A 17785-nucleotide genomic window follows, 5' to 3' on the forward strand; every position below is an offset into this window, starting at 1 on the left:
ACAACAAAGAAAACTATTATATGATATTAACATTAAGGTGGTCCACTCATATCAATTTTTATATATGTTAAATAACCCTCATGAACTTTATATGGTTTGTGAGAAAAACATGATCATATCTAAATTTATGATATTAACATCATATAACTATAAGTATCCCCTTATACAAATATAGATGAGTATATACCGGTACTACATAAGAGTATAACCTACGTAATAATATATTTGTTTCTTTTTGGTGATGTAACACTCCACATCCATCGGCTATAAATCAACTCTCACATATTCCATTTTATATCTATAAAATCCTCGACAATATATATACATGGAGGGTCTCCGGTGTTACAATTTCCTCTCGGAAGGCGAATTCATGCTACAATTACTAACTCCAACCACCACTTCACCACTAGCACTCGATATCTCAGAATCGAGTCACATGAGGATCCAACGACTCATAAACGAAAACCCTGTGGTCATATTTAGCCGTAGCACATGTTACATGTGTGACGTGATGAAACGATTGTTTTATTCTATCGGTGTGTACCCAACTGTCATCGAGCTAGAAGAACATGAAGTAAATGACCTTGCGGCCTTTTATTGTGGTGATGGTAGTGTCGAAGAAGGCGTCGCTCCGGCGGTGTTCATAGGTGGAGCTTTTGTTGGTGGTCTAGAGAAGCTTGTGGCAATCCATTTGAGTGGCCAACTTGTTTCAAAACTAGTGGAAATTGGTGCTCTTTAGGGTATGTATGGTGATTGATTTGCTAGTCCTATATGATGGGAATTATTGTAAGTTGCTTTATATGCGAAAGATATATATATTGTTTGTACTTAAGGTTTTATTTTGCATTCCCTTGGTAGTCATTGTACTTTGTAAGTTATGTTCTAATTTAAGCCATTCCAATAAAGCTTAATGTTCCAATACTACAAACAATGTTGTATTTGTTCACACTTTTAATTAACGTGAACAAATTAAAAATTTTGTCACGCTTTTATATGTGTAAAAATAAGTAGAAATAAAAGTGTGTAGAAATTTTTCACATTAAAAATTGTGTTAAACTAAAAGTTCACACTTTTTAGTGTGCACTTTCATAATTATTTTGTAACACCTCATTTTTCTACAGTAACTAAAAAGTTAGCGTGGACAATGAGTTGTTACAAAATAATTATGAAAGTCCACACTAAAAAGTGTAAACTTTTAGTTCTACACACTGTTTAGTGTGGAGAAATTTCTACACACTTTTATTTCTATATATTTTTACACACATAAAAGCGCGACAAATTTTTTAATCTGTTATTTGTATTCATGTGCCATGTAGGTAATGTAAACTTATTTGAACAAGTGAACATGAAAGGAAATGATTAATGTTTTTTAAAAACAATATAATTCGACATATTCACTTGTTCTTTCAAAAAATTATTTGTATTCATGTAGCCATGTAGGTGATGTAAGTTTATTTGAAGTTTTGAACAAATGAACATCAAAGGAAGTGATTGTTTATATTCATGTAGCCATCTATATCTATGTGACAGTGCGGCTTAAGGAAGTTTTGGTGGCTTTTAAAACCAATTTTTGAGCCTTATTTCTAAAGTCTCTAACAACCATTATCTTTTATCCAAACTTGGTAACGTATAATATGTTAGTAAACCTATTGTTTGAAGGCTTTATCTGGGACTCAAACTCCCATTTCTCGTAATTCCTAACTAAGAAAAAGTAAACATAAGTTCAAAAATGTAGCCAACCCAAAAAGAAAAATGCTAAAGGCTTTTAATATGTGAAAAACTTAGGCGACCGTCTAAGCCAAAAATGGTAGAGCTTTGCATGTGCATGTCATTTATTGTAAAAATTACTTGAAGGTAATATAAAATTCTAGCACAATCCTAGATTGTTTAGCAAGAAGAGCAAAGTAGATGTAAATCCACATCTTGATTGAAAGATTTTAAAAGGTTTTAATACAAATTATAAGACCTAAAATGATTAACCTGAAATAGTTTTGAAAATCAAAAAATACAAAAAGAGAATGGAACAAACGCTCATCTCATACTACATCTTAACGGTAAACATTCAAACGGCTAAAAGTGAGAAGCGGCAGAATTGTTCAAGATCCAAGAGAGATATGGCTGCATTTTTATAGAAACAAAAGAATCATCTTCAATCCTTATCTTCTTCTTATTTGCACTTCAGTCCTTGTCATCTATAGAAATCCATTTGTCCAGCTTTGGTCCTTCAACAATATAAATCTGCAAAACAACAACTTAAATAAGACAATTAAGTTGAATCCTTTTTAACATTTACCAATTCGGCATTTTTACTTATTGTATCGAATTTAAGGTGACCATCGATCAAAATGGATCATGTAAACAAAACAAAATCACTTTTAGTTAATTAATGAATTCTATTATAGAATAGGAAAACAACAACAATAATTATTAATGATAGTTCATATAAGACAAAAGGGAATTGCTCCGATTATATATGAAGAAAGTACAATTTATGAATTGGATCTTGCGAGGTGTAGTTGAGTAGTTGTTGGACTCGGAGATCGAATCCCCATTCTATGGTCAACATCACGTTGAACCGTTTTTTAGGAATAAAGTCAATAAACTAAGACTTTTTGTAATGTAAATAATACTCGTAATGCAACTTAAATAATGCAACTTAGTATCTTGCATTCCTGCCACCAAATGAGTATGATGATTGATGATTATATATTCTTTGGGTAATGATTGATCCTTCTAAATTATTAGCCTAAAAATTTTCCTAATTAATAAGATTGTGACATGTGGAAAATCAGGGGTGAGATTAGTAAGAGAAATAGCGGATTTGACTCTTTTTTTTCCCTTTTTTTTAAAGGATACTAGTTTATTATATAAGACATGAATATAAACTTCAAATACATAAGAAACATACTAATAATCCCCTAAGTTAACAGTCCCGAAAGGAGATGATTGTGAAGTCAATTTTGATTTACCTTTTGATTTTGATCTTGATGAAGATCCATACAACATGGTCATACAACATCTTTTCCTCCACCGAGAGAATATGTTGTATGGATTTTCATCAAGATCAAAATCAAAAGGGGAATCAAAATCGACTTCACAATATATGTATAGTATATATATGTGTGTGAAGTGTGTGAAGACGATTACTAACATTTTTTATTATAATCAAACACATTTTTTTATTATTATTATTATTATTATTATTATTATTATTATTATTATTATTATTATCACACATTACAATAAAAAAGACAGTACATGATTAAAACAGAAATACATAATAATGACATGATTATTCATCATCTTTTATTGACATACTTCCTAAGCCACGGTAAGCGTTTTCGCGAGCCACCACTTGTCGTGTTGCGGGCATTTGACTTCCCAGGTGGTTCTGTTTTCCCCGCAATTGTCATGGTACGATTCGGAAAAAGTGCATTGGTCACCTAACGTGTGTCTGGCCTTAAAAACATCTTTGACTACCATCTTGACATTCTTGATCTTCTCCTGTAGAAACGAAGAATAGTGCTCTTCGTGCTTTGAGATGTTGCGTCCTGATACTTGTATTGCCTTTAACTGGTTTCAAATCTTTCTCTATCATGTTTTCACTCTCTTTAGAAGTGACTTCATCGAATCCATCAGACGGGTTTTCTCTGCAGCCAAATCCTGATCTCCCTTCTTATTTAATTACTATGGAAGATGATTTTGTTGTTCAATCGATTGAAAAAAAAAGTGGTTTAATTGTTTGATTGTTCGTTCATTGCTAACTGCTAAGAGTAGATGTAGGCATATAGCCATGTAGGTGTGGGGTAAGCCAGGTGGTGCGTTCAGATTGGCTAGTAGAGTGTGTGGCTTTTATACATATGACACATGGGTATTGTGTTCAAATTTACAAGTTTTTCAAAAGTGTGTTTATTTTATAAAATAGCTTTCTTTTTTGTTCATTGAAGTAATTTTCCCAAATCAAATCTCATCAACTTCATCTCTTCTTTTAATTTTTAATTTCCAAACTCAAATAAAATTAGCCCTAATCTCATTAATCTTCCATCTTAACCTAAAAAATAAAATCTACAAATCAAAAATCATTGTTCTTAATGACACCTGGCCTGAAATCTGGTCAAGGCGGTTGTACGAACTATCACCACTGTCGGCTACGGAAAATGCATACGAAGCCAAAATCCTTACATAATGTTGAATCTTTTTCCATCTTCATAAAAGACCATATGAATCTAACCATTATATATATATAACACCATGATTATATACCTCTTTTTATATATACATTCAATCAATCTTCAAAGGAAATTAGGAGAGAAATTGCCACTATCAAGATCTGGGGACAACGGGGAAATAAGATACATCCACCAGTAATGGGCGATTCTTCAGTGGTGGTGGTGGCAGCCCAAGTACGACGACGGCGGTGGAAGGTGCAGGGGGTGTTTCTATGTGTGATTCCTTTTTTTTTTTATCTTTCATTAGTGATTCATGGATTGTTTCAGTAGCTTCTTGTTATAGAGGTTTTCTTGTTTCTTTTCAGATTTGTGATGCTGGCATGAATATGAAGAAGGAAATCAATTTTTTATGTTTTTGGTTTATGATAATAAAATGTTTGTTGGTTTTCTTGTAGTTTCGTTTAAAATTTGGATTTAATTCTGGTATTCACTGGATGCTATAGTATGTGTTATAAAGATACTTTATATCTATAATAGAGATTTGAGAGGCTTGTGGGATTGTTGTGGATATGGGAAAATGGTCATGGATCTGGCGATGCATCATTTGCTTGGTCAAACATGAATTACAAAAAATATGAAAATGATATGTGGTAGCTTAACTTGGTCAAAACCACTAACACATCAGCTAAACCCATCATATGTGGACAAAGACATTACGTTGGTATCCATTTACGCTGTTGCATACTACAAAAACTACGTTTTTGGTTTACACTCTGAAAAGTAAAAGTAAAAGTAAAAATGAAAATGACAAGTAAGATACCTTTTAAAATAATTTGCTCAATAAGTAACTAAGTTTAAGAGGGCTTAGTAAATATTAGAGTTTATTACAAACTTGGTTTATATGGTTTACACACTTTAGCAATGAGGTCTTTTTAAATATCGTTGCAATGGAGGTCCCTATTTTGAGAATTTTTTTGCAAGATTAGTCCCATTTTAGCAGGACCGTTAGTGGGTATCGTCAAGTCTGCACGTGGCCATCACGTACAGGGGTAGTATCGTCTTTTCACACAAAATAGAAGGGACCCATATTGCTAATGAACTTGAAAAGGACCCTCATTGCGAAAATGTAAAAACTAAAGAGTCCAATCCTACAATTAACTTACTTACTAGTCCCAGATTCGAGTCCTGCCGCTAGCATGTCTCAATCTGCAATGATTGTGCTAGAAAACACCCGGAATTAAGGTTACTCTCGCCAATTTATACTATTTAGAGAACATCCTTAGTCTTTTATATTACCGTTGAACAAGTGAGGAGAGAAGTGAGTGTGTGTGAATGTGTCAATGTGTGTGCATTATAAGTCATGTCTATCTTTAAAATCTTTTTTTCTCTTTCTTGATTAAAATTCGGAGACAATCAGAAACTGAAAACGCAAATATTCATAAAATTGCTACACTAAAGTTGTACGGAAGCGATGGTACTCCAACAATCAACACCACCAAGTCATCCTATGAAAGGTGGACGAAAGAGCACCAGCTACAAGCCAGAGTGTTTGGGGTTCACTAAGATGTTGTTTCTTCATCGAATGATGCATCAGAGTACTTCAAGCAAAATAGTATTTTGTGCACTATTGTTCACATTCTGCGCATAGTTTCCCACTCAAGCTTCTAGGGAGACATATTGCTGACTCGAGGTCAGAGCTTATGCTTTCCGTCTTGCATTCTACGTTGAGAACAGATCAAAAGCCTATCCTAAAGTTGTTCGAAAATATAATTCCCCTACACGTTTAATACACATGGTCTAAGTATATCACTACGATGCTCATTATATTGTATTAAAAACACTAACAAGATCAAGAACAATATACATCAATATTAGATCTTAAGAAGAAAACCAAACTTATTGATGCTGCCATATACCTTGCTCGGGGTATGTTGGGTAATAAATCTCCCATTGATGGTGCCATATGCCTTTATAGAACACGATAAAGTGACATTCTAGACACATTTGGGAGGGCACTTATCCTATTTTCAAATCCGTCTTGCTAAAGTTATCCACTGACCTATTAACATCCATAGGAGGCAAAGCATATAAATCTCTGGTTGCGATCTAGGTGATGATGTTTGAACATATCCAGTAACTAGCAAAAGGTACTACTCGTGTTGCTATCAAGGCCCCGAACACAAACACGTCCACAGAAAGCAGTTCTTTACCAGAAAGCTTTCAATAACGTGCAGCTTGCATAGCATTAAGTGAACTAGACAACTAATCATGACCCATTAGTTTTGTAAAAGAGACAATTACCTAAAGAGGTACAATATACAGTTAACCGAAGAAAGTACAACTTGAATTGTGATCAAATCTTCAAACACAAAACATTCACAAAATCAGTTGTTAACAAAAGTTTTCAACTCATACCCAACTCTAGCTCTTACAATGCAACATAGCAGAATAAAACACACCCTGTTAAGATTTTTTACAGAAGACCGACCTCATATCTTCATTCCACGCATAACTAATCCAGAACCCGTGAACTTCTCCTTGTGGTTCTTTGGTCCCTGCAAAGATGAATCAAACAGAGGTGATAAATCAACAAGCTCCAGGACTATATATTCCCGAAAAGCTTACAATCATAACATGGAATCTAAATAAACAGAAATCAATAAAAGGATACAAGATGACAGCAGCTAGGCCTCCTTGCAATTCCACAATCTCCCCTGATTATATAAAACAAATACAACATTAGATGCATACATTACGCATAAACACACCAATTTAGAACAGCAGGTACCCGAAACCAACATACCACAACATTATAGAATCATATGCTTCTTTGACTCGTACTCTACTAAAGAGGAGGTGGACTTGCAGAGAGACCCACAAATTCTAACCTAAAAATTCTCAACAAGAATCACTTCAATCAAACAGTCAAGCATTGGATGACCTTAAATACTCCATTTGATCCACTAGTTCTTGCAAATCCTCATCCCAATCAAGCTGTTGAGCATCTAAATCATCGAGCAAGTCTTCAGGGTGCTTCTCGGTCGGAAGATCCACGTTCAAGAGTTCCTCCCACAAATTCTCATGAGACTCATCCTCCACCAAGCTCGAAATATCTCCTTGATTACCAACATCACTGCTTGATTCAGCTTCAACAGGGGCGGCAAACAACTGATCGACATCTGCTTGAATGTCTTCAATACCACCAACACCAACTTCTTGCAAATTCTCCACACTCGGTGTCAATGTTAACCGCCTTTTCCGACCAATTTCAATATGTTCTTGTTCCCTGTTCGCATACTTATCCTTGTACCTCTGTAGGAACTCGGGGTTACTAAACGCTTTTGCAAGGAAACCCATCATGTTTTGTTGTTTTCTTTCCGTGTTTCTCAACCGGTTTTCCATTGCCACAAGCTGGTCTTTTGAGTGCTGCTGTAGTTGCCTCAGCCTTACAATCTCGGCCATTAACAAACTCCTGTCCCTTTTCAGTCCTTCAAGCTCTTCCTCAATTCCATACTGACCTACTTCGATACAAGGACCGAATTCTTGCTTCACTTGGGTCGATTGCGCCACATTTCTTCTTCTTCTGATAGTCTTCAGAAGATGCCTTTGTCCGCCGAGAAACCCTTCATTCGCAAATTCCCATCTATCCGGATCCACTTTTCTAAAACCCTGCAACCATTTTGGTACAGAATCTCACATTCAGTATCTAATTGCAGCAATACTATAGCAAATATCACAAAGGAAATCCAAAATGATACACAAAACAGTACCATATCATACAGATTGCAAATTTCTCACAGTGCCTGCCTGATAACCAATAACCAAGTACGAGTATTTTCTAGTATATTGAATTAAAACAACTAGAACATTCAAATGTAACTCTGATTCAATGAAAGCACACAAAAAAAAAAAACGAAATCAGTACAAAATAGTTTTATACAAATAGCATTATATTTATAGCTTTTATCTGAAAACAGAACACATTTTCAAACCAATAAACACATATAATCCTAAAACTAACTAAGAAAAATTCATTGAGACATTTCATCAAACACCTTACAAACTTCATTCCAAAACCCCCTCCCCCAAAAAAAAACCCAAACTCAATAAAAAGTTACCATTACTGTACCACACATTTCATAAAACACATTGCGAACATAATTTCAAACCCCACAAAAAAAAGCCCAACTACTTAAGCATTTCATCAAACACCTTACAAACAATGAAAAAGATCCAAACTTTACATTCAATAAAACCCAAAAAGTAAAACACACACACACACACACATATATATATATACATATACAGTAAATATATAGATATAGAGATAGAGATAGAAAGAGACTTACATAAGTATTGAGCTGGCGAATGAAGCTAGAGAAATTACTATGTTTAAAGAACTTAGGAAGCAAAGTAGTAGAAAACTTATAAGAATCCCAAACCACAAAGCTGTTTCTTGATTTGCTCCAAGAAACAACAGCATCAGTCGCAGGATCTTCAACCATGTCAAATGTTTTGGTCAGAAATGGCGGCGGTCCCACCTCGTGAAGCCCTTCTTTGGGACGAGGTGAAGAAGATGATGAAGATGAAGCAGCTGCTGCAACTGCTGTGTTTGTTGTTGATGATGATATGAATGTTATTTCTTCTTCTTTGATTGATGATGACATTGTTTGATTGAAATGAAGTTTTTGTGTCCGAGTGTGTGTTTTTTTATTAAGGTGTGGAGTGTTTGTTTTTTGTGTGAATTAAGGAGTGTGTTTTTGGTTAAATATAGAGGGGGAAAGGGGATTGAGAGACATGTGATTGTGTGGAAGGTTCTAGAGAGATAAGTGTGAGGATGGTTCTTGGAATCATGAGGTATTGTCAAGTGTAAAATATCTACCCCAATATCTCCCTGTAATGTCATTTTCGTAGGTTTTTTCAGGATTTTCTTAACGATCAATTTCAATAGTAAATCCTATCGTAATATACAAGATCCTATTAACAAGAGAGTGTCTTTGGTTTTGGGTTTCAGACTTGAGAATTACATAAAAAAAAGTTTGTGCTAGTGAAATTGTTTTTGCTTTTTATTTTATTTGTAATGTTATTTTGTAATGTTATTTTTGAAAAAAAAATTAGTTTTAACAGCATGTCTCTTTATATATTGTTAGATATAAAATTATGTTGTTAAAATTGTAATTTAGTAAGTTTAAAAGGGGTATTAGTGAAAATATGACTTACTCTATACTCCTTTATAAAAAGTATTGAATTTTTTAAAATTCAGTATTTTTTTTTCTTCCCAAAATACCCATACTTAAACATAAAACTCTTATATATCTTTATTTTCATTCTCTCTAATCATTACACACTTGCATCGACCTTTTGTCACCCTGCATTGCCGCCCTCCTTCTCCACCACCGCATCCATTTTATATTGTCATCACCTTCTAGTAGTTGTAACGTGCGAACACTATGCTCGTTTATAAATACCCACTTCCACCTTTTTGGTTGTAAGCCTTAATCCCATTTGTGAACCTTATTAACACATATTAATCTAATCCTTTACATTTACCATTTTTCTCACAACTCTAACACACACTTTTTACAATTTCGTTATCTAGCTAATGTTTACACTTGGTGTCAGAGTAAACCATGTTGGGAAAATTACGGTTTAGTTGTATTATTGTGAGGGCATTTTACTCGGATCAAGATCCTCTAAAGTTATAATCAACTTCATAGGTGAAGTTGAGTGGATCTTAACCTTTGGATTAAAATCAAAGGTCAAGATTCAAAGTTGATATTTGAATCTTGACTCTTGATTTTAATCCAAATGTCAAAATTATCAACTTCACCTATGAAGTTCATTTTACTCATACCAAGATATATTTGAAGTTAAGACTTCTCAATCTTAGTCCCCACTATATACCAATTAATCTATTGATAATTAGTTCCATTTAGAATGTTTAAAGGGAAAAGAAAAAACTCAGATGTCACACTCGACAACTAAACATCGGACCACATATTCCAAACTACTAATGGGGAGGGGTAGGGTCGTTGGTTTGATATGCAGATCTCAAACATTCGTGTAATTTAGAAATTATAGTAGAATAGCATGTTGTTAAAAAAAGGTGTTTATTCACTAATTTTAGGTAATGACTATATTTATTTAGTAACAAGCTAAATTTGGTAATAACTACTCGTATATTAGTGTATAGGATTAACTAACTAGTGCTCTTGAAAGTCTTACGTTTATAAAAATCTTATTTAGTGGAATAAGATTTTCCTAAATATAATAATATGTATTTATTTATACTCCCCTATAAAGCAAACTAGCTTTAAGTCATTAAGAACCTGAAAAGTCTAAAATGCCCCTCACCGGCCTTAATACATCTTTCTATACCCATCTCTACAGTTGGACTAAACTACCCTGAATCTATCTCATTCTTAAAACAAAATTCCGCCGCAACGTGCGGGTATTATGCCCGTAATCTATAACGCATATTGAATTTTCCTATTTTAGGAAATTCAGCATTTTTTTATACCTAAATTGCCCTTATTTCTTAATCTTAATTCTCTTATACATCTAATCTATACTTTTATATAAATAAAACAACTCTCTCTTTAAAATTATGGAAAAATTATTTAAATACCATTAATGATCGATTAAATTACAATATCAGTAATTTATCCAAAATATCTCTATTAATCTTTTAATCAATTATCTTTACATCAATTATCTAGATTACTCGATGTCGCCTCCACCACCAACAGATGCCCCTACCACCACACTGTTGCCACTACAACCACCGCTGCATTATGCGGGTACCGTGCTAGTTCATATAAAAACAAGTTGTTATCAAATTGGATTAATAACCACTAAATTTGATTTTTGATTATTTAAGAAATTCGAAATTCATTAAATGGAAGGACATTATTTAACAAATTTTTTGTTGAAAAGGTTTGTGGTATGGTAATATTAAAGTATTTACTTACATATATAGTAAATGTTGAAATGTTGATCTAGACACCTCTTTGTTAAAAACTAAAAACCACGATAGCATTATTTGAGAGATGTTAAAGTAGAACATACTGATGGGTACGTTTTGTGTTTGGCGAATGTGAGCGGTGAGCCGATGAAGTGATTGGGTATTTGGGTGCGTGTTAAACATCCAGAAGACTTCCAGAAAGCTCTAGATGGTTCTTAATTAATTTTATTTTTTCAATTCACTAAAACTGTGATTAAAAAAATAAAAAATTTTGTTTTTTTTTTGTTTGGAACAGCAGAAATGTAAAATTTTAAATACACTAAAAATCGACTGTTTTTTAATTAAAGCTAACTATCCTTTGTAAAGACTTGAAATGATTTACCACCACGCAAAAATAAAACTAAAATTGTATTATTTGTACATATTAGTTCCTGCAACCCTTTCCTTCCTAAAGGGTAGAGTCGTTTGACACCACAAACAAGAAAAGGATAAAACCTTGATACCATGCTGAAAAACACACCCATTCTATACCTCGACACAAGGGGTTTATCGTTACCACCACAAGCCACCCCTAACATTTTAAACATAACCTGTGACCGTTTAGAAATGAAACATAATGTTTCTACATCCAGGCATAAACTAAAAGGTAGAACGTGGCATAAACTAGTACTCTGGTAGAAGAGAGGTTGCAAGGAAACTTATCTCATACAGTAATGTATAACAAACGGCGTTCACTTTTTCTACTTTACAACATAAGGAGTATTAATAAGGTTAAATCGTGATACAATCAATATAAAGTCAAAACTAAACTCATTCTGCGCACTGCCTATATATATTTTGCACAGTGCCTGTAAATTTTCACCGGGTCATAGAACAATTTCAGTATTTCACAAATGGGAATTACATCCCTAAACACAAGTGTTGGGGACTATTTGCAACCTTCAAGTTAAGTCACATATCCCAAAAACAGCCTTCACCAATTCCAAATCCAAAATCGAAATATAGACTTAAAATGGAAATACTCCAATGTGAACTGAACCTCGAGTGGGAGTTTGAAATTTTCAGTTGCTTTGTTCTGTGGCTAAATTTGAGTTAAATGTGTAGAAAGGTTATGCAGCGGAGACTGACTGGGCCTTTTGTCGAGGAGGTATCCTGAGCCACGACTTCATCATGTCATACGCAGTGAAACCAATTGCAACTGAAGGAACAATCTGTCAACAATAGCTAAATATCTGTTAGCATGCCGAATATCAAATTTCCTTTATTCATACATATGATGTAACAAAAAAAAAACAGACACTAATATAAGGATGCCAGTTTTGACCCACTTATGAACAGATGAATCCAGGTTCTGTTTAATCTCTAACGTGTCAAATGTGTAAAATCCATAACAGAAACGAGTAAAATGGGTAAAGATGCCCAAACTGTATCATTAATGTTTACAACCTACTAAATTGATGTTTTCAGGTAATTAGATTATTACTGTCAGCAAAACCAAAATATCTGTTACCATGCCAAATATCAAATTTCCTTTGTTCATATTAAAGATGCAACAAAAAAAAGGAGGTAACTCAAGGGTGCCAGTTTTGACCCACTTATGAACAGATCAACCCAGGTTGTGGTTAATCTCTAACGTGTCAAATGGGTAAAATCCGTAAAATTTATAACGGAAACAAGTGAAATGGGTAAATACGCCCAAAAGGCCCTGTCTGAGGTTTTCAGAAAATTAGATGTAAACCTTCAGTTGGTTTTCATATCGGTTCTTAGCACACAAAGTACATGATAAAACAAACGAAGGTCAAAATGCGTTCTGGTCAACCCGGCCTGTTCTGACCTGATACACAACCAACCTGGCCCATCCATTTTGCCATACGAATAAACCACACATTATTCAGTCATATTGAAACCCATAATTCCTCATATACCCCACATCCACATAGGTGATAACTTGCTAAAACAATCCTCCACTTATTATTCACATACTTGACACCTAAATACTACAGAAGGTTTCTTTTCCTTTTTTTTTTGCAATTTTTGTTTTATAAAGACCCATCTCTCATCAGTAAATAAACATTTTTAAACACTGCATTGGGTATTTAGGTCTGAAAGCGTTGAACTTCAGAAATAACACTCTCTTTGACATAAATGCAGTTACATGGACAACACTTAACAAGTATGAGCATTAATTACGCACATCCTAATATCTTTTTGCATTCTTGGAAGTATAGAGGGCAAATATACAACAACGCTAGCTAATCCCATTAAAGCTGAGATATGGGGAAGGTAAGATATATACAGTCATACCTCTACCGCGGGTAGAGAGACTACTTTCAGGAAGACCGACATATAAAGGCCAGATATAATGATTGTTAATGCTACTATATATATTCTCATTGTCATCACTAACCTATTGACAGGGTGTACGTTTCGATTAACCAAATGCGCTTCTTTTAGTTATTAAAATAGTGCAACGCCAAAACAATGCAACTTTAACCGGGCATAACAGATAGGAGAGTATACATAAAGCTTGGTGAAATTTAGTCAACTTGTGACTGAATGTACACCTATTAGATAAAACATATCCTGACTCAAGCATTGCCACGTGATGACTAAAAATGCCACCTCTAACAGGCAGTCATATGCACATATTTCAGGAAAATGTAATAACCAAAAAGAATTTTACGAGCATTTAGTTCTAGAGCATGACCTTAATGTAATTAATGCTGAGGCCAGCAAATAATTGCCTCCAACCTTGTTCTGAAGCAATTGTGGTAAGGCCTTTCCATGTGTTCTTGTGTCTAGCACCACCACCAACACCAGAAACTTGCATATTTTCAACCTAAAATGACATGAAATTATCAGCACCATACAAAACACGAGTAGATAGAAATAGAATCATAGAAAACGATATAATATACCAAAAATTATGATAAAATAATAAGAACCTGCATCTGCCTCCTAACAACATCTAACGGGTATGTAACGGTTTGCCCAAGTAAACCGGCTAAAGCACCGCAAGAGAGACGCATCATGATTGACCTTTGCTGCTCCTCAGGAACATGCCTCTTGAGTTCTTCATAGATGTAAAACTTCAAACCAGCATATGGGAGGATACCAATAAGAGTAGGACCTAGTGTGATTTAAGATTTTCAGTTATTGTGGGGTCATTACTGACATGTTTAGAAACATCATCTTTAATAAAGTTCACACAAAAATATGATAGAAGGTACATGAATACATACCTACACCTCGATACAGGCCACGCATCCCACCCTCACTATAAACACTCTGTAACACATTTCTAATGCCGCTGTAGCGAGCTTGTGCAATTACACTTTTGGAACCATTACCTGATCTTGCTTTTCCATCCAGTACCTATAAAACCATAAACAGACAAAAATAAGGAATGACAGAAAAACATTATGGACAACTTTACATGATAACATGTCAGAACGATTTAAGAACCTAAATTTCCCCAAATTATGCTACGAGACCAAAACAATGTCAACTAATACATGATAAATTTTATGAACTGGAATTTAAAAGTATATTAAATATTTACAATTTACACACACGCTTATGTCATGCAATTACTCACTTGATAGGCGAGCTTGGTACGAGCCAAATCTAGAGGATATGTGCATAATACAGCAGTCCCTCCTGCTGCTGAACCGGCTAAAAGATCTACAACAGGCCCTGTTCCTAATACAGTGTAGTTGTCCAATATCCAACATCGGTATTGCTCGTATGTCATAAAATGCAATGCTGCATATGGAACAATTCGAAGAACGCTAGCACCATTTCCCCTGGCAAAACACCAAAAACCTAATCAGAAATCAGTTCATTATAAGTTTATAACTAGGCAGCAACTCAAATTCATACTTGTAAAATCCTGGAAGCCCTTCATGCTTTAATAGCCTTTTCAGTGATTGGTATACTCCAATAGAATGAAAACCTTGCGTTCGGGTCTGAATAAGCAACAACAAATTAGTTTTCCATATCGAAGTCAAGCAAGGAAACGGACAAAGCATCAATCAAAATACCAACCTGCAATAAGATCTTGATTCGTTCTAGAGGAGCAACAGCGGTTTTAGCAAAAGCTCCAGCAGCACCTCCTGCAATTAGCTCCTTTACATACACAGGCAACGTATCTATGTACGAGCCCTCAACTAGCCCAGCCACACTTGTGGACAACGAAGAACCTTGTGAAGAACCCATTTTCGACTAATAATCTTAATATACAAAATTTAAAATCCCAAAAAACAGAATTTTCTTTTGCTTCCAAACACTACAAGATAAAATTTCTATCCACCCTGCAATTTAAAATACTCTTTATCCCATCTATCTCTAACAATTTCCTCAATGCAATGCAACGGAAAAAACCGCCTGAAAACGCTCAAATACACGTTTGCCAGACAATCTTTCTCAGCAATAACAACAACCATATGCATCAAACACAAACACTATAAAGGTAAAACACCACAAAAACCTATCAAATCACCTAAAAAATTATATCAATCTTCCATATCCACCTAAATTGTTAAACTTTCCTACAATTCCCAGATGCATATAACCAAAAAATCAAAACCCTTCAAGAAAATTTCCAAACAAGAAGAAATCAATAAATGCCCAACTCAAGATTTCTCAATATGCAGAAGAGATTTTCCAAAAAGATTCAAACTTTATAAGAAATCAACAATTCCCAATTCAAAATTTATTGAAAACTCAACACCCACAAACAAAAATCCAAAAATCCAAAAAGATTCAAACTTTACAAGAAACCAACATATATTTCTTGAAATAATCGATAAAGTTTGGAATTTTATTAAGTTTGTAGATGATAATTAGGAGAGCAGGTATCTTGATGCATTTAACATAAAAGATACCTGGATCTCCTTAAAAATGTTAAAGGTGTAAACTTTATTCTTTTTTTATTGAAGATTCTTGCAAATGGGAGAGAAATATTATTCCTTAGATCTAGTGAATTTTTTGGAAATTGGAATTAGGTTTTTATTTGATTTTATTTTGGGGGCTGGAATGGAAGAAAAATAATGTCAATCGGTCAGAGCCTCTTTATTTGAACATGACGTTGTTGTGATTGTTGACCATGAAACCAATCATGTGAAGCTATTCAAAGTACGGTCTTTTCGGGTGAATTTTCTCTGCATTTTTATTTTAAGCTGTAAATGGGCTGTGACGGAGGTGGCGGTGACGGCGGTGGGGATGACGGGTGGTGCCGGTGAAAGCGATGGAGATTGACGGTGGTGGTGATATTGCCAGTGAGTAGTAAAAGTTATTGATATAATGCAACTATAACGTATTATACATGGATTAGAATTCGTACATTGTTTAAACTTAAAATCAATATTGAAATTTTAAGTTTAATATTGAAAATCAAAAGTAAATTTGCTTTATCCCATTTTTTTTAGTCATTAAGTGCTGAATATATTAAGTGGCTGAATGTATTAAGTAAAAAAAGGTAATTTACGGTTATTTTTGTTTATTAAGTAAAAAAAAAAGAACATAAACTCTGACTTAATGCGTTAAGTTCTTGATTATTAAGTCACTTAATTAAAAAAAGAACGGGGCCTCACTTAATAATTAAAAATTTAATAATTCAGTGAAATTTTATTAATAAACAAAAATAACCGTCAATTACTATTATTTTACTTAATACACAGACATTATTCATGCATTCAACAACTTAATGCACTCAACACGATTAAAACAAAAGAGGCTCATATATTATTTTAATCCAGCTAGTGTTAAAAAGTCTATTTGACAAATAGATCTATATTTATATTCTTGAATAAGAAAATTTTACATTTTCAAGATTTGAATTTGAAAATTTTGATAATAAAACTTGCTCGATTCACCCTAAACAAACCAATGATGAACTCATTGGTTTATTTCATATGAACTAACTATTTTGTAACGTTAATTAATGTTAATTGTATTGAAAAAATAAAGTTTAAAAGATGTCATTTTATCGGTTATAGATCACATGGAATCATATCTACATCATATTAAGGGTTGAGAAATGTATGTTGTAAATAATTTTATTAAAGAGTATTATAGGTATATTATGTGAAAGATATTCAAATCTGTAAATAAGTGAAAAAAGTAGTTTGGGTAAATCTAATTATTTTTGAAAAAATGGGAAGGGTTAAATGTTTTATAAGGTAATAATATATATATATATATATAGATCGATAATGATTTTGTTAATCACACTTGCATTGTTTTGAGTATGATAGTTGTTATAAAGTATTATAGATATATGTAGTATAGATTTTAAAGTTTTAATTAAAACATCTGGGTTAAACTCAAGCTGATTATCTCTTTTATAAATAAAACATCCTTGTTTCTAAAAAGTTTTTTAAAAAAATATCTGACGTGTTTAAACATGGCCCTTTCTCTGCCTTAATTTTAAAATACGTGATGTCATAAAAAATTTCCCCCAAATTGAGCTTTCTTTTATCATATTTTTTATTCTAAAACACAGTCTCCCTTTTAACATCATTTGGGGTGGCAGCTAGAAAATTTCAAACCGACATTGAAGCCGGGTAAGTAAGCCAACTTTACATATTCAATGAAGAATCACAGTCTCCCTTTTTAAAGAATTTTAACTTTTAAGGCTATCATCCATCTT

At 33.6% G+C, this 17785-nt stretch overlaps 3 protein-coding genes and 1 long non-coding RNA gene across 7 annotated transcripts; 2 read left to right on the forward strand and 2 right to left on the reverse strand.

The window, feature by feature from the left end:
* Positions 1–276: 276 nt before the first annotated feature.
* On the forward strand, positions 277–924 carry LOC122599737 (glutaredoxin-C6-like). Its single transcript, XM_043772296.1, has one exon. It carries the CDS (start codon positions 326–328, stop codon positions 737–739), a length of 414 nt encoding a protein of 137 aa, XP_043628231.1. The 5' UTR covers positions 277–325; the 3' UTR covers positions 740–924.
* A 2980-nt stretch (positions 925–3904) lies between these two features.
* LOC122602103 lies at positions 3905–4616 on the forward strand. Its single transcript, XR_006324158.1, has 2 exons — positions 3905–4424; positions 4535–4616. It is a non-coding gene; the product is annotated as an uncharacterized LOC122602103 (long non-coding RNA).
* A 918-nt stretch (positions 4617–5534) lies between these two features.
* Positions 5535–8918, reverse strand: LOC122599650 (heat shock factor protein HSF30). 4 transcript variants are annotated; one of them, XM_043772193.1, is made up of 5 exons: positions 8519–8918; positions 7111–7838; positions 6658–6724; positions 6086–6228; positions 5535–5944 (listed from the first exon to the last, which is right to left on the reverse strand). In XM_043772193.1, exons 1-3 carry the CDS (start codon positions 8834–8836, stop codon positions 6682–6684), a joined length of 1089 nt encoding a protein of 362 aa, XP_043628128.1. In that variant the 5' UTR covers positions 8837–8918; the 3' UTR covers positions 5535–5944; positions 6086–6228; positions 6658–6681. The 4 variants fall into 4 exon arrangements, with proteins under 4 accessions (XP_043628128.1, XP_043628130.1, XP_043628126.1 ...); XM_043772195.1 differs by having other exon boundaries at positions 6658–6883; positions 6973–7838; positions 8519–8917; XM_043772191.1 differs by having other exon boundaries at positions 6086–6724.
* A 2901-nt stretch (positions 8919–11819) lies between these two features.
* LOC122602011 (mitochondrial carrier protein CoAc1) lies at positions 11820–15898 on the reverse strand. Its single transcript, XM_043774748.1, has 7 exons — positions 15181–15898; positions 15016–15101; positions 14732–14939; positions 14376–14508; positions 14079–14263; positions 13841–13972; positions 11820–12344 (listed from the first exon to the last, which is right to left on the reverse strand). Exons 1-7 carry the CDS (start codon positions 15349–15351, stop codon positions 12243–12245), a joined length of 1017 nt encoding a protein of 338 aa, XP_043630683.1. The 5' UTR covers positions 15352–15898; the 3' UTR covers positions 11820–12242.
* Between the last annotated feature and the right edge of the window lie 1887 nt (positions 15899–17785).

This window comes from Erigeron canadensis, chromosome 5 (genome assembly GCF_010389155.1).
Source record: "Erigeron canadensis isolate Cc75 chromosome 5, C_canadensis_v1, whole genome shotgun sequence".
NCBI classification, from domain to species: Eukaryota; Viridiplantae; Streptophyta; class Magnoliopsida; order Asterales; family Asteraceae; genus Erigeron; species Erigeron canadensis.

Excerpts from the sequence above, each read along its gene's own strand:
- LOC122599737 (XM_043772296.1), top strand. The coding sequence starts at position 326 with ATGGAGGGTCTCCGGTGTTACAATTTCCTCTCGGAAGGCGAATTCATG.
- LOC122599650 (XM_043772193.1), bottom strand. The coding sequence starts at position 8,836 with ATGTCATCATCAATCAAAGAAGAAGAAATAACATTCATATCATCATCA. Across the intron at positions 7,839-8,518 it reads TTCGCCAGCTCAATACTTAT|GGTTTTAGAAAAGTGGATCC; the intron begins GTAAGTCTCTTT and ends AAATGGTTGCAG. Across the intron at positions 6,725-7,110 it reads GATCAAATGGAGTATTTAAG|GGACCAAAGAACCACAAGGA; the intron begins GTCATCCAATGC and ends TCATCTTTGCAG.
- LOC122602011 (XM_043774748.1), bottom strand. The coding sequence starts at position 15,351 with ATGGGTTCTTCACAAGGTTCTTCGTTGTCCACAAGTGTGGCTGGGCTA. Across the intron at positions 14,940-15,015 it reads GGGCTTCCAGGATTTTACAA|GGGAAATGGTGCTAGCGTTC; the intron begins GTATGAATTTGA and ends GTGTTTTGCCAG. Across the intron at positions 14,264-14,375 it reads TGGCCTGTATCGAGGTGTAG|GTCCTACTCTTATTGGTATC; the intron begins GTATGTATTCAT and ends AAATCACACTAG.